This window comes from Centrocercus urophasianus, unplaced genomic scaffold, assembly GCF_019232065.1.
Source record: "Centrocercus urophasianus isolate 14NV4802_14NV808 unplaced genomic scaffold, USGS_Curo_1.0 seq_14, whole genome shotgun sequence".
Classification (NCBI taxonomy): Eukaryota; Metazoa; Chordata; class Aves; order Galliformes; family Phasianidae; genus Centrocercus; species Centrocercus urophasianus.
In genome coordinates, this window is record NW_024884586.1 from 28,340,948 (window position 1) to 28,354,851 (window position 13,904).

The 13,904-nt window shown below is 36.6% G+C and overlaps 1 protein-coding gene across 1 annotated transcript in view; it reads left to right on the top strand.

The window, feature by feature from the left end:
- The window catches only part of NPAS3 (neuronal PAS domain protein 3), a 579,942-nt gene that overhangs the window by 28,413 nt on the left and 537,625 nt on the right, over window positions 1–13,904 (top strand). Inside the window, exon 4 of the mRNA XM_042813282.1 lies at window positions 12,180–12,326. Coding sequence (XP_042669216.1) covers window positions 12,180–12,326 — 147 coding nt within the window. The remainder of the gene's footprint in view (window positions 1–12,179; window positions 12,327–13,904) is intronic.

The window sequence follows — 13,904 nt, forward strand, 5'->3', positions numbered from 1 at the left end:
ATTTAAGCTACAGGATTTTTAATATTGCACCCAAATAATATAGGTGTTGAAATAACCAACAAAGCAAGGAAACAAAACGAAAACTCCTCCCAGGTAAATGCTGCAGGTTTTTGAGAACAACATGGAATTTGCCTACTTGAAACAAGACATGTTTTAGGCATGGGATATGTTAAAGGTAGTAAGTCTGCAGGAAGTAGACAGTGCTTGTGTCTATTGTAGGTGGTAAGGAAACATCCTTGTATTCTGCGTATTATTTTATTGTATCTATACACACACTTTCATTCAGTCTTAACTGCATTGTTGTGACTGATATCTTAGTCCAGTAACTGTATCCAATAACAACCTCAACAGGAAAGTGTCTACAAATCTGTACTTAGAGAATATATGCAGAAGTGCATATATGTTGTTTTGGTACTAACAATTGAGATAGCAGTTAGAACTTTGTAATGCAAACAGACAAAAAATGCATAACTAAACGTATGTGTTATATATTTTTTACTTTTTTTACTGATAACAATTGACTTTCTCAGGTCCAATGCAATTTTTTTTTTTTTTTTTTTTTTTTTTTTTTTAAGGCTGAGTTTAACATTTTAGCTAGAATTTTTTTAATTCTAATTTTAATTTTTTTTAATTAATTTTTTGTTTTTTTAAACAAATATCATTTTTAAAAGTATTTGCTAAGTGTGTTCTCATTCTCTTGCAAATATGGCAATACTCTTTTCTTTCTCTCCCAGACTGAACATTTTCTGAATCTCAAAATGGCAAGATCCAGCCTTTGGCTTATTGAAGCTCTTCTGTACTTGAATATGCCAGTTCTAAAGCTCAATGTCTTGAAGCTCTTTAGGGCCGGACTTGAAGTTATTAACACCATTGGAAATTAAGAAGTTATGTTTCAAGATGTTTATTTGTTTACTTAATTATTGCAGGTAGAATTATCCAAAATACATTTCCAGTAAAATGTCTTGAAACTTTCCAGTATTTTCAAATTAGTTTTTTTGACATGCCTGCTGTAAGTGAGGTAGCGGTGAGGTAGAATGCTAGTACTATAGTATGTAATTATATAAAGATTTTGTTAAAATATAGTATGTAATTATATAAAGGTTTTGTTAATTATAATTTCATCAATTATTTTGGGATAACTCCAAAGCTTTGCTCCTTTCAAGAGAAGTTAATGTCCTGTTTCCGAATCATTTTTTGGTGATTCTTCTTAGTAATTTTACCTTATTATTTCTTCCCTTTATATCTTATAACTTTGAGATAGCCCAAATAGTAAAGCTAGATTCATATTCTGTGAGGAGTGCTGTTTCATGCAGTGAGAATTCAGCATGTCTGCAGAAACTAAAGCTGTCCTATGAAGTATTTCTTCTGTTGACAATTCTCCTTTTTTCTGTGGTTGATATTTTTTTCCCCCTTGCTTAGATGGGAGTGATGATACACACACTGCAGCATAACACAAAGCTTGGTAACTGTGTGGAATTCTTGCCTTGCCAAGACTGTAGTGTGGAAATGCAGGTCTTTGGGGTAGGTAAGATTTCATTTTCATGGGGTGCAGAACTGCATATGGGAGGCATTTATGTTTTATACCTTGGCCAAATAGTGGACTTCTCTGTGATGCAAGCTATTAAGTTGGAGAGGCTTTGCTGTGTGGCTGCCCTGCAGTGCTGAAAGTAAGTTATGAATGCCGTACTGTTTAAGAGCAGAAAGGTTTGCCTGGAAGAGAGTGGTGTGCCTGGGCCCCCTCCTATTGAGAAGATGCCAGTCAGAAATGAAAACGTCTTTCATGAAACTATAGCGAACTTCCCTGTGATACAGTTCAATAATACAAGGAATTTTTAGTAAAAACCTGTAAAAATAAGTATAATATCTTAGAAGTTCCAAAGAGGTACTTGGCTTATAAGGGTCTATTTTAAGAGGTCATTGCAAAAAATATGTATGGTTATGACACATGGTTTTAGAAGTGACAGGATTGAGGGTTTAAGCCATTCCTCCCCCCACTCCTTCCCTTTGAGTTCTCCAGTTTCTTTTGCCTTTTGGTTACAACTACAAAAGATGTCTTCTGAGAAAAATGCTTTCTGCATGACATCAGAATAAAAGAATGTTCCACACTATTCAGCATGCTTAAAAGTATTGGTTCACTGAAATAACATTACATTTAAAATGAATACTGAACAGAAGGGCAGTTAAGGGAGAAAACAGAACAGATCATGTTTTTGCTAACTTTTATCTTCAAGAAACTGATTTATTGGACTTTAAAATAACAAGGCTATATTGCATGGAGCACAGTAAAATAAAGAGAAGCCCTGTTTTGTTGTAATAGAATGCATGTAGCCGTAGTAAATCTGAATCATGTGGAATCACAACATAAAGTTGCATACATATAAGAGCTAAGGCATTATGGAGAGGAAAAAGCTGTAAGAAATGCATTCTGGTTGTTTTTTTTTTAAATATTTTTGGGCTTTGTCAGTTGTTACATTTTATTTTGTCTGACTTCAATTTATTTTCCTTTTAGTATTAATAACAAAAGTTAATTATTCACACAGTTCATGCATTTATAAAAATGTTTATTTTTCTTGAGCAACAACAAATGCATTATTGCTTGGACAGTAGACTTTACATTATTCTTACTTACATAAACTTTGTTTTTCACTGGCACCTGTAATAGGCAAAGAAAGAATTGGAAGAAAGTTAAAAATAATGAAAAGAAAAAGGTAACTTCTAAGCAAACGTCTAAACAATGTGTATATAATAAATGGTAGTGATACAAATAATTATTTTGAATTAAGAATCATATTGGTTATGAATGTAGGGATCTCATTGGCCAGAATCTGAAAATGTTAATTACTGCTAGCAGGGTTAACGGGTGCCCATTACAGATCAGTGGATCTCTTTTCTTGCAGGGGAGAACAGGAGGCTTAAGGTGCACTTCAGTTCATTGGTTAGAAGAACCAGAGAGGTTATGGAACCAGATAGTAAATGACTTCATATTAAACCACTGCTGCATGGCTATGAGACTTTGTCTGGCTTTTTAGGACAGAACAAAAATCCATGCCCTGGCTGTGAGAGTGTATGGTAGCAGAAGCTAAAATCTGTGTTTCTTCAAATAAGCTGCACCTCTCTGACCTCTGCATGTTTTGGGTAGCAGCCTGCTACCCAAAAATATAAATAGCAATAATAAATATAAATAGCAATAATAAATAAATTTACATTGTTACTTTAAACTTAGCATTTTGGAAATAAATAGTGAAGTGGGGAGTATTGCACCATCAGGCAGACAGCAGGTGGGCCAAGCAGCAGGAGGGAAACGATAGTTTGTACACCTGCTTTGCACACTTAAAAAAAAAAAAACCCCGGGGGGCGGGAAGAAAACTTAGCAATTTCTGCATGACACCTAATTTTATTCTGCTATTTCATTCCTATGTTTTCTTAGGTCATCTTAAATACCTGGGATGACATAATGTATAAATATATATATATATAGATATATATATTTAATTTATCACTACAGTCCTTTTAGTATAGTTTGGTGCTAATATATTAACCCTACTTTTTTATGATATAGTTTTTGTTCCATATGTAAAATGGGAATAGTAGTAGTAGACTAAGTGCAGTAAGAGGCCAGTATCAATTCATGGCTTATCTGCAAACATAATTTATAGGTTATGGCTCAGTTACTTTAGAGATGGGGTCAGTAGGGAAAAAAACAACAACAGAAAAAAAGCATTAGTTTCCTTTTGCTCTCTTCCTTCTTTCTCTGCTGGTTCAGTAACCCTGAACTTAAATGAAGAGTTCACTATCTGGTCTAATTCCATCTGGACTGCAAACAGCTGCTAGCATCAGAAAGCATATAAAATATTGGAGTGACAAAGTGGCTAAGACTGGCCCTAATTTTTTTGGTGCAACTAGTATTAGAGTGGGCAATAGCATCTGAGTTCTTGGCTGGGTGAGTTGTGCACTAGTATCACCTGTTAGCTTGTAAAAGCAGGAGTGCCCAATGAAGTCGTTATTAGGACTATTGTGCTGAGTAAGTGTTGCAAATCAGCCAGATGGTACCAGTTGGTAGGGTTCTAAGTTGTTGGTTCCTAGAGCTGTTTTCAGAGAGATGGTTTGTCTGAAAAATGCATTTAGCATTGAAGTGTTTCTGGATTCTAGTTTTTGGGCCGCTACAATTCATTTCAAGTGACTTTAGGTAAGTCCCTACCCTCCTCCACCCTTTTTTTCTTTTGCCCATTCCCATTTCATTTTTGTGAAATCTTGCCTCGTTGCCTAACACAGATTGTACAAACATTACTTGATGTGCAGTTCTTTGACCTTGTAAATTGTCTTAAAACATGCTACTGTAGTTTGTCTTATTACACTGAAATGATTTCTCACAATTTCTCTGCTACAGAATATAGCACGCAAAGGGATTCTTAATTTGATGTTAGCACTGAGCTGTATGGAGTGAGGGATATTGAATAAATTAGGAAGGGATGAGAATTCACTGTCTAGTTTGTCTCCTGGTGATTGTGATTGAGAAAAGTCTGTTTCTTCTTTCCCAAGGTGGATAATATTTAAGATATCAATAAAACCTTTTTGAAATTTAAGCAGTTCATGCTATTTGATAAAATAATCTTAATGTGAGGAATTTTGCAGCATAAGGCTCTAATCCTTTAAATCAACGTTCCAAGGTGCAGACTATAATTACAGTATGAGAAGTCAAATTTAAAAACAAAACCACAAATCAAAAATCTTCACAAAATTAAGCAGCATGATTAGTGATAAGAAAGGCAGGATTGAGTAATATGTGGTAGGAATTATTTCCTTGCTGTATTCATGAAATAACTTCTTTTTTTGTCAGTGGTAATTTCTATGTTAAAATTTTTACCTTTATTCAGGACCTTACATCCTTGTATTTGTTTACGGCTCTTTAAAAGCAGTACTGGTGCTGCTTTTCTATTCAATATTCTCATCATGAAAGGGGTGACAGACGGCTGAAGAACTTACTATAGCTGCAGATAGCTCTCAGTTGTCTGAGTGTGGTAATACTCTTTCCTTAGGAAACTTGTCTATTTCTTATTAGGGAAGTACAGAAACCTTTGGCTGACTATAAACCACAATTGACTTGAAATGAGAATTGTTTGATTGAATAGATAAGCTAGGTTCTATATTCTTCAAATGGGAACTCCCATAGTTCATCTTCCAAACACGTGGACTATGCATTACACACTCATTCAATGTGTGCATATTGGTGGAAGAGCCTGTTCTGCCCACAAAAATGTGGGTGTAGTTTAAGACCTTTCCCCTTTGCCCTATCACTGTTAGTTTACTGTATGTAAAAGATTGCTCCCAAAGGAGAGTAAAGGAAAGTCTTGTTTTGAAATACAAAAGTTGGGGAAGTGGTTTATTTTTTCTAGATTATTTTTCCTCAAAGAATAATATATAATTGAATAGTTACAAAACTTTTGTTGCAGAATGTACAGTAGTGTGGCTAGAAGAGATGGATTACTGAAGAGAAGCTTCTAGGTTATTTGGTGCCTTTGCACTTCAGCAGGAAGAAATTTCCCTTTCCTTCTACTATAGACTTTTTTGCAAACTGACAATCACTGTGCTTCAGAGTGAAGAAGGTGTTGCTGCCTTGGTTTCAGCTATTAATTGCCTGTGAAGTTTGAATCACTGAGCTAGCAGAAGATGAAGTCCTGTTTCTTCGCAGGTCAGTTGCAGTGCTGGTAGTCACAATGAAAGCTTCTGTAACCTGGTCTGTGTAAGCAGACAGCTCTCACATGAGTTGGAAAAACAGGAAGTACTTTTATGCTTCTCTTCTAAGAGAGATCTGATCAAGACAGTACTCTTGTGGTTCTGTTTATAGATGCAAGTTCTGTAACTATCTATAAATAAGATTGTCATATGCTATTGCACCTAAATATCAATTTGGGCATCTTGTTCCATAAATAAATATTTTTTTAGAACTTGTCTCATAACCTACACACATACACCTTCAATCTGTGTTTTTCTTCTAGCTGTGGAATGTCAGTGATCTCTACCTTTTTGTAGAACTACGTATATGTATTTTTGTTTGCATTGTTTTAGCTGTTAAATTCAGTTTGTATACTACAAAAACAAACAAACAAAAGAAAACCTTAGTATTTTTAACACAGTACACATTTTTTAATGCATTCTAAATTTCTTTGGAAAAACAGTCTTAGTTCTAAGGTTGTGAATAATCAATCTATAGACCACTGGCCACTGCGGAGCCGCAAAGCTATTTGTTTAGATAGTTCTGTTCTTGGTTTTGTAGTACATCATTTTCGTAAATTCATCTGATAACTGGAAATCCTTGTGCAGTGTAGGTGCAGGGACTGATAATAAAGCTTTTTGTGTTTTTGTAACCAAGGCATCTGAGGAAAGATGGAGAAAGTAATTGCTTCTCTTTGGATTGCCATCAAAATACATGAGTCTAGCTGAAAGTGTGTGGTGTGCTAACACACTATCTGTGCTGTGCACTGAGGACTAAATGCTTTCTATATCACACAGTAGTAATGACAAGTAATTGCGGAGCTCTGCAGGATACAGAGAAAGTTCTAATTTGTATCTGCTAAAGACTGATGAAAAGACACATCGTTTCTTGCTTTCCTTTGATGCTGTGACCATGCCTGGTTTCCTTTGCCAGCACCATAGGTTTTCTGCTTGCCGTAGGTCTGTAAAGCTACCCTTCTAAAAAGAAGGTTGCTCTTGATTCCTTTTTCTACAGCTTTCCCTTCCTTCTGGCTTTCAGCTCTATTTGTCTTTTGCCAATGCTGACAAATGCTGTTGTGGATACTGGGCTGCGCTGGCTTGTTTGGTGGCAAGTACCATAGGATGATATCTTATACCCATAAGTATTGATGGAGGAGTGCTGAGGGATGGAAGAGGAAGTGCTTTTTCTCCATAATAACTTGTCAAACCCATCTTTATAGTATAGCATTATAGACATGTGTTGGTTGTATTAGTAGTAGCCTTCAAGCAAGAACAAAAGAAAAAAACCAACAACTTAGGCTTGCATTAGCTGTAAGTCAGTGAATAATTTCACTGACTACAGTGTGCTGTTCACCTACTTAAATATTAAGTGCTCTTCCAGGTTGGAGTCTATTAATAAATTTGCAATTTCTGTGTGTGTAGTTTGAGTATACAGAATACCCACTTAGTGAATTATTCCTTTGTGTTTGATAAAACTGAATAGTATTTTTGTATCTGTCTGCTATACTCTTTTTATAACATGTTAATGACGTTCATCTTGTCTGTCTGTAGCATTTTTAATGTGCCCATCACCAAGGTATCTGCCTGTCTCTTTTGCAAAATAAATGCCTCTGAAGAGGAGATAGGAATGGTAATACATGTATAATTTTTTAAAGTTATTACTGAAAAATAGTACCTTTGTTTCCTCGTATTCCTCCCCCTCCCTCCTATATTTATTTTTCCCTAGTGACAAAATCTGCAGCAGAAAGCACCAAGCAACAAGTTTATCAATTTGAGCAGGCCAACTGCGCAACTAAATGTATGTGAAACTTAACAAATCCCTTGGGGAAGCTGACTGTAAGAATTTCCTAGTCTGTGTCGAGTTACTGAGGTGCGACATGTTGGATTGAACTTAATGCCTTAGGCAAGCACAGTCAAATAGAGAGAGTTTAAGATTTTGCTGTGTCCATGAAGGGATCTGCTGGTAGTTGTCTAAATTAAGCTTTCAGAACAGAATATAACACTATCATGAGCTCTTTCCCTTGAATATTTTGGCAGGTTATTCTGGTTTATAAGAAATCCAAGTAGGATTTCCTTTGTGTAAGCCTCATGACAGATGCAAAAATATTGAAGGTTTATTCCTCTTACTAGAAACAGCAAAATGCTGGAACAGAGATTTTCCATTGTGCTATGCTTTTTTTCTTTCTTTTTTTAAAGTTGTAGCATGCAAGCCAAACCAAGGATCTGCCCCTTACATGGGAGCTGGCTACTGTGATGTGGTAACTGCTGCTTAGAATGTAGGCACTGCACACCTGCTGTGGTTTTTTTCACCACATCCTTTATTCTTGCTTGAGTTTTGTTGGGGGGAAAACTGATCCTGGTGGTCTGGCCTTAGTGACCTCTCTGACTCTGTAGAAGCACTGAAGAAGTCAGCAGCTTCTGAAAGAGTCATGCTACAGGGGCTAAATGAGGTCTTCCCGTGGTTATGTAGATGTGAGAAGGCTGAGGGTCACCATGAAGTGAGGGAGAAGAGTAGCTGAAGTTGTTGCTATGTCTAGGACCTGGATAGAGGGGCTGGCTTTGAGCTGCTGTAGCTCACAGCCCACAGGAGTGACAAAGCAGAGGGGTTCCTCTTCAGCTCATCAGAAAAGGCTGAAATCTTAGATTTCTTTGTGTGTGCTGGTCTTGTTCTCTGCCCTTGTTCTCCAACTATTTTGTTGTCCTTTTAAATTAGGTGGGTAATTATTTGTTGTCCGATAGAATTTGGGAAGGATAATTAATCATGTACCTGTTACTTGGGTTATTTGAAGGCAGTGTGGGGCTGAGGCATTACTGTATACTTATCAGCTCTGTTTTTGTTTTAGATATCAATAATCCTTTAGCTCTTCGCAGTGCCAGTACTGATTTTGATTTCAGCTGTAGAATGGGTCTATGCCCTTTGCTCATTTGTTAACCCATTAGCTCTAGCAACTAGCTAGTCAAATATCATGGGACAGGAGAATGATGCTGATCTCTCCAGTGGGGTCATATGTTTACACTGAACCATTATTGTGTTTTTTTTTTTTTTTTTTAGTTAAATGAAAAGAATTGTATTAAAAGTGTATTTTTCATGCTGTCCTGGAAAGCTGTTAGTCAGGTGTTTCTGAAAGACACTCATAGTACCTCAGAGTTCCTTGTTCCAGGGATGAATCACTGCTTCAAAAAATGCAAGAACAGGGATTTAGGAATATGAGCAAGTGTATTTAATCTGTCTTCTTCTGCTTAGAGCAGACAGTAGTTTGTCAGTACAGTGACCATTCCCTAGAGCTAATTACTGTAATTCATTAGCAAAGCCTCACTTCCTGGCTGATTCGAGTTGATTAGTGGACACTTTGTTCTATCACTTTTTTTGACTGAGTGTTCAGTTAGATATCAGACTCCAAACATGTAATAGATTTACATGTAGCACTTACACAGCAGGGAGAAATAATTTAAATCTAATGCAACCTGATGCTTTTCATGTAGCCTTTGGGACTTTGTGCAAGGATAATGGGAGCTTTTTAACTCCAAACAGAGAAACTCTCTTCCCTTTCTCGCAGGAGCTTTCCCTCTGAGCTCTGGGACCCTGCCTTGTGAGCTGATTATGGCTGATATCATTTGGAGAACATAACATAATTTATTTCTGTATATAAAACTAATGACATTCTGTATATACTAATAACTAATAACATTGTAGAGGGTTGTAGATCTTCCTGTAGGAGAACAGGAGCTGTTTAAGTTGACTGTGGGACTGACAACTATATGTTGACATGAGCCATTGTTTTTCAGATAAAGAAAAAAGTCACTTGTCTTTTACCACTGTGTGATTTGAGGATAAGCAGTTTTTATTTGCTTATGTATTTTAGTAGACCATGAACCTGTAAGTCCAGAGGCTATGAGAAAATTGCAGTTACATCAAAGAATGTACAAGTTGCAGTGAATTCAATATACGTGCAGACTTTTATCATGGTTTAATGACTCTTCTCTCACCTGTAGACTTCAGGTTTGCCAGTCCATTTTTTCTGTGTTCAGACAAGCATTACTCAGTTTGCCTGTCTATGGACAAATAAAGCCCATGATATATAGCACTATTTTAATATCTTGTTCAAGTTAATATGGATTACAGTCAAGATCTGCTCTTCCTCATATTGTTGTCTGAGGACATAACACTTTGAATTTTTTTGTTCTGTAACTTAGTTATAGAACTAGTTAAAATATAGAGTAAGAGGTATGTTTTTGAAGACAGGCTTAACAAAAACATTCCTTTTCCATTCCACAGCAATACTTTGAGGAAGACATTAACAGAACTGGTTTTAAATATTGAACAAAGAATAGGATGCTTTGGTATAGGGAAGGAATTCTTCACAAAAGAATCATAGAATCACCAAGTTTGGAAAAGGCCTCTGAGATATCCAGTTCAACTGTCCACTTATCATCAATATTTTCTACAAAACCATGTCACTCAGTGTGATGTATAAATGTTTCTTGAACACCTCCAGGGATGGTGACTCCACCTCCCTGGGCAGCCTGTTCCAGTACCTGATCACTTTTCTGGAGAAGAAATTTTTCCTATGGTCCAACCTGAATCTCCCCTACCTCAACTTGAGGCCATTCCCTCTAGTCCTATTCCTGGTTCCAAGGCAAAAGAGACTGACCTCCAGTCTCCAAACTGACAAACTGACCTCCCTTCAGATAGTTGTAGAGTGCAATAAGGCTTCCCCTGAGCCTCCTCTTCTCTAGACTAAATGATCTCAGCACCCTCAGCTGCTCCTCATGAGGCATGTGCTCCAGATACCTCACCAGCTTCTTTGCCCTTCTCTGGACATGCTCCAGAGTCTCTATGTCTTTGTTGCAGGGAAGGGCCCAAAACTGAATTCAGTGCTCAAAGTGCAGTTCCATCGGTGTTGAGTACAGAGGGATGACCCTGCTACTGCTGCCTACGCTATTTCTAATACACGCCAGGACGCCGTTGGCCTTATTGGCCACCTAGGCATATTACTGGGTCATGTTCAGCTGAACATCAACCAATGCCCCAAGGTCAGTTTCCTCTACACAGTCTTCCAGATGCTCTGCTCCAAGCCTGTAGTTTGGGGGTTGGACTGTTTCCTTGGTGTCCAGTCTATATGGTGCTTTGCCTTGGGCTTTCATTATTTACTACCTCAAGGATGATTGACTGTCAGATAACATTGTACTGTGAGTTACTGTATTCCAATAAAGCCTTGGCCTTTAATCTGGTTGCCAGATATCTGTTTTGTCTTGTAGTCCTGAGTAGCATCTGCAAAGTAACAAACATTTTAAAGATTTATTTTCTTCTGGCATATAAGAACATTGTTCCCACTCAGTGTTTTTTCCCCCAAACAAATATGCTTCTTCAAATACTTTTTTTTTTTTTTTTTTGTATATATTATAAATTGCTGACTAGACTGACACAATTTAAGAGTTTTCTGACTAAAAAGAGAGGCTTTGCAATTTTGTTGAAAGAAGTTGACAGTGTTTTTTCTCTTCAAAGTAGATTTTGTTAGAAGAAGCTGACCAAAGTCTTTGGAAAAGCAAGTATTTCAGGACATTTTAACTAGGACATTAATTGTTCTAGGCTTTGAAGCTTTGTTTCTAGCAACAAAAGTAATTCTATAATGCAACAATATTCATATTTAGCTACAACTAAAGTTCTATGGGAAGCTGAGTAAAATATTTATCAGGGAGTATAGCAGTAGGACAAGGGGCAGTGGTTTCAATCTAAAAGAGGGTAGATTTAGATTAGATATTAAAAAGAAATTCTTTTCTGTGAAGGTAGCAAGGCACTGTTGCAGGGGAACAGGCTGCTCAGAGAAGCTGTGGATGTCCCACCCTGGTCTTGAACACTTCAGGAATGGATGAGACTTTGAGCAAGCAGATCTAGTAGAAGGTGCCCATGGCAGGGGGTTGGAACTAAGTTGTCTTTGACCTCCCTCCCTAACCATTGAATTGAATACAAAGATGGAAGGGCTTGGAGATTAGAAGGGCTTGGCTCTGCCTTTCATCCACTGGTTAGTACATTTGGCCATCTTCTCAGTGATAAAGATGATGCTATACCCTGGACAGCTGGTATAACTACAGCTGTGGGAGGCATTGCTTCCAGATATTTGCAGTGTATCCTACCATTCTTTGTGGTATCCTGTATCTGTGCCATTATCAATTCTATTCTCTTAAAACTGACTGGACTTCTAATTTGTGAATATTAATAGTACTGGTAAATAGAAACTTCTGCTAAACTTAAGTGGTTCAAAAATTTGTGTAGCAGTGTTCTCTGTCTAACCTGGTGAGCAACTGAAATGCGCCTCTATTATTATGTTCCAGGTAATAGCATTGCTGCTGGTGGGGAGTAAGTACTAAATTATGATATAGTAATTTTCACTATGAAATATCTGTTTTTTCCAAGCACATTAGGTATTCAAAAGTTTAAATTGAATAACTTATGTAAATTCTTACAGATTTGGGATGTGCTATTTCTGAGAGTAGTGAAGGTGTAAAATATGAGCTTTTTCAATTGTGGGCTTATGGTGGTTTTGAGTTCCTGATTGAACTGATGCAACTTTTAAAATTAGATATTCCAAATGAGAGTGATCACAAACTCTGTGGTAAGCTAAGCACTTCCATTCTTCACTACACAAGTCTGTCAGGAAACCAGTTTGCCAACACTAGAAAATAACCACAAAATATCATGTGAATATTATAGAAATTAAGTTTCTGGAGCACTGAAGTAAATGTTTCTCAAACGTTTTCTGCAGGCTGGGAGCAGAAATACATGCAAATAAATGGCTGGATGTGAAGAAATATAGTTTGGATGAGAATAACTAATTTTGAGCATTTTCTCAAATACGCTAAATTTCCAAGAATTTCTGCCCCTCTCTTGTCCTCCTTCCTTCCAAGTGAAATGCTTTATAAATTCATTATTTCCCCTCAATAATAACATAAACATCCACTGACACTGATGGGAATTAAACTGTACCTACTATTAGGGAAGTATCACCTCTTCTAGGGTCAAATTAGCTACATTAACATAAAACCATGGTTCCTAATTAAAAACAAACAAACAAACCACTACTGAAATTCAGCGTACTGTGTATACTGTGTAGCCTTACAACTCACTCTTCCAGTTGCTTGGCCTTATTAACCTCTCTGTGGCATTTTCAAGGCCTCCAATTGGCTAGTTTTCAGATGTTGTTTTTAATTAATTTTGTGGTGTTCCTGGTTATCAGATAGGAGTTTGTACTGCTTTCAGAAGATATAATGTATCCCATTATTAAAGACAGCAGGTTTCAAGAAAGCACACTTCAGTGAACTCAGAGTCGGTATGCAGCTTTCAGCAGGAAGCAGATAGGTGCTGAACAGACATGAAAATAGCTGGCAGTTCTTTACAAAAACATTAACGAGGGGTTAAGCACTAACTTTGTTAGTACAAAGAATGAAATCTTAACACGGGTCTGGTTTGACTAAGTGTGACCTAAAACTTAAATGATGTTGCCAAACACTGAAATTGAGTTAGATTGTTATGGATGAGTACAGAAGAATGGTATGGAAAAACAGAGAGAAATTTTGAGAAAGGAACTTGGGTGCGCAGTGAAAGGTATCAATAACGTGGAGTAGTCAGTGTACAGTCAGTGTAACGTCTGGTTCTGTAGTTTAGACCTACTCTTTTTTATTTTTTTTTCCTTCCTACACTCTGTAGGTAGAAGAGAAACAAGGTATGTGGTATGTCATGATTTTAATAAATGTGTTTTAGTAAAAAACCTAGCTTTTGGTAAATATATTTTTTACATCAGATGTTCAGTGATGACATGTCTGAGATGAAATTACCACAAAGTGGATGGGGATGATGATGACTGAAAGATTTCATAATCATATGGAAAACCTAGAATCTGAAGATAAGTGCCAAACTTATGTGCTACAGTGAGTAACATAAGTGCAGTTTCATGTAGAAGAAGCTGGTGGGATGTCATCAGGATCTAGTGTTTGGCAACAGTGCCTGTGGCAGGTGGGATTGGACTTTGATCTTTGAGTTTCATTCTGACCAAAGACATTCTGTGACCTGTCTTCAGCCCAAAGCATTATTTTATTTTATTTTATTTTATTTTATTTTATTTTATTTTATTTTATTTTTAATTTTAATTTTAATTTTAATTTAATTTTTAATTTTAATTTAATTTTTAATTTTA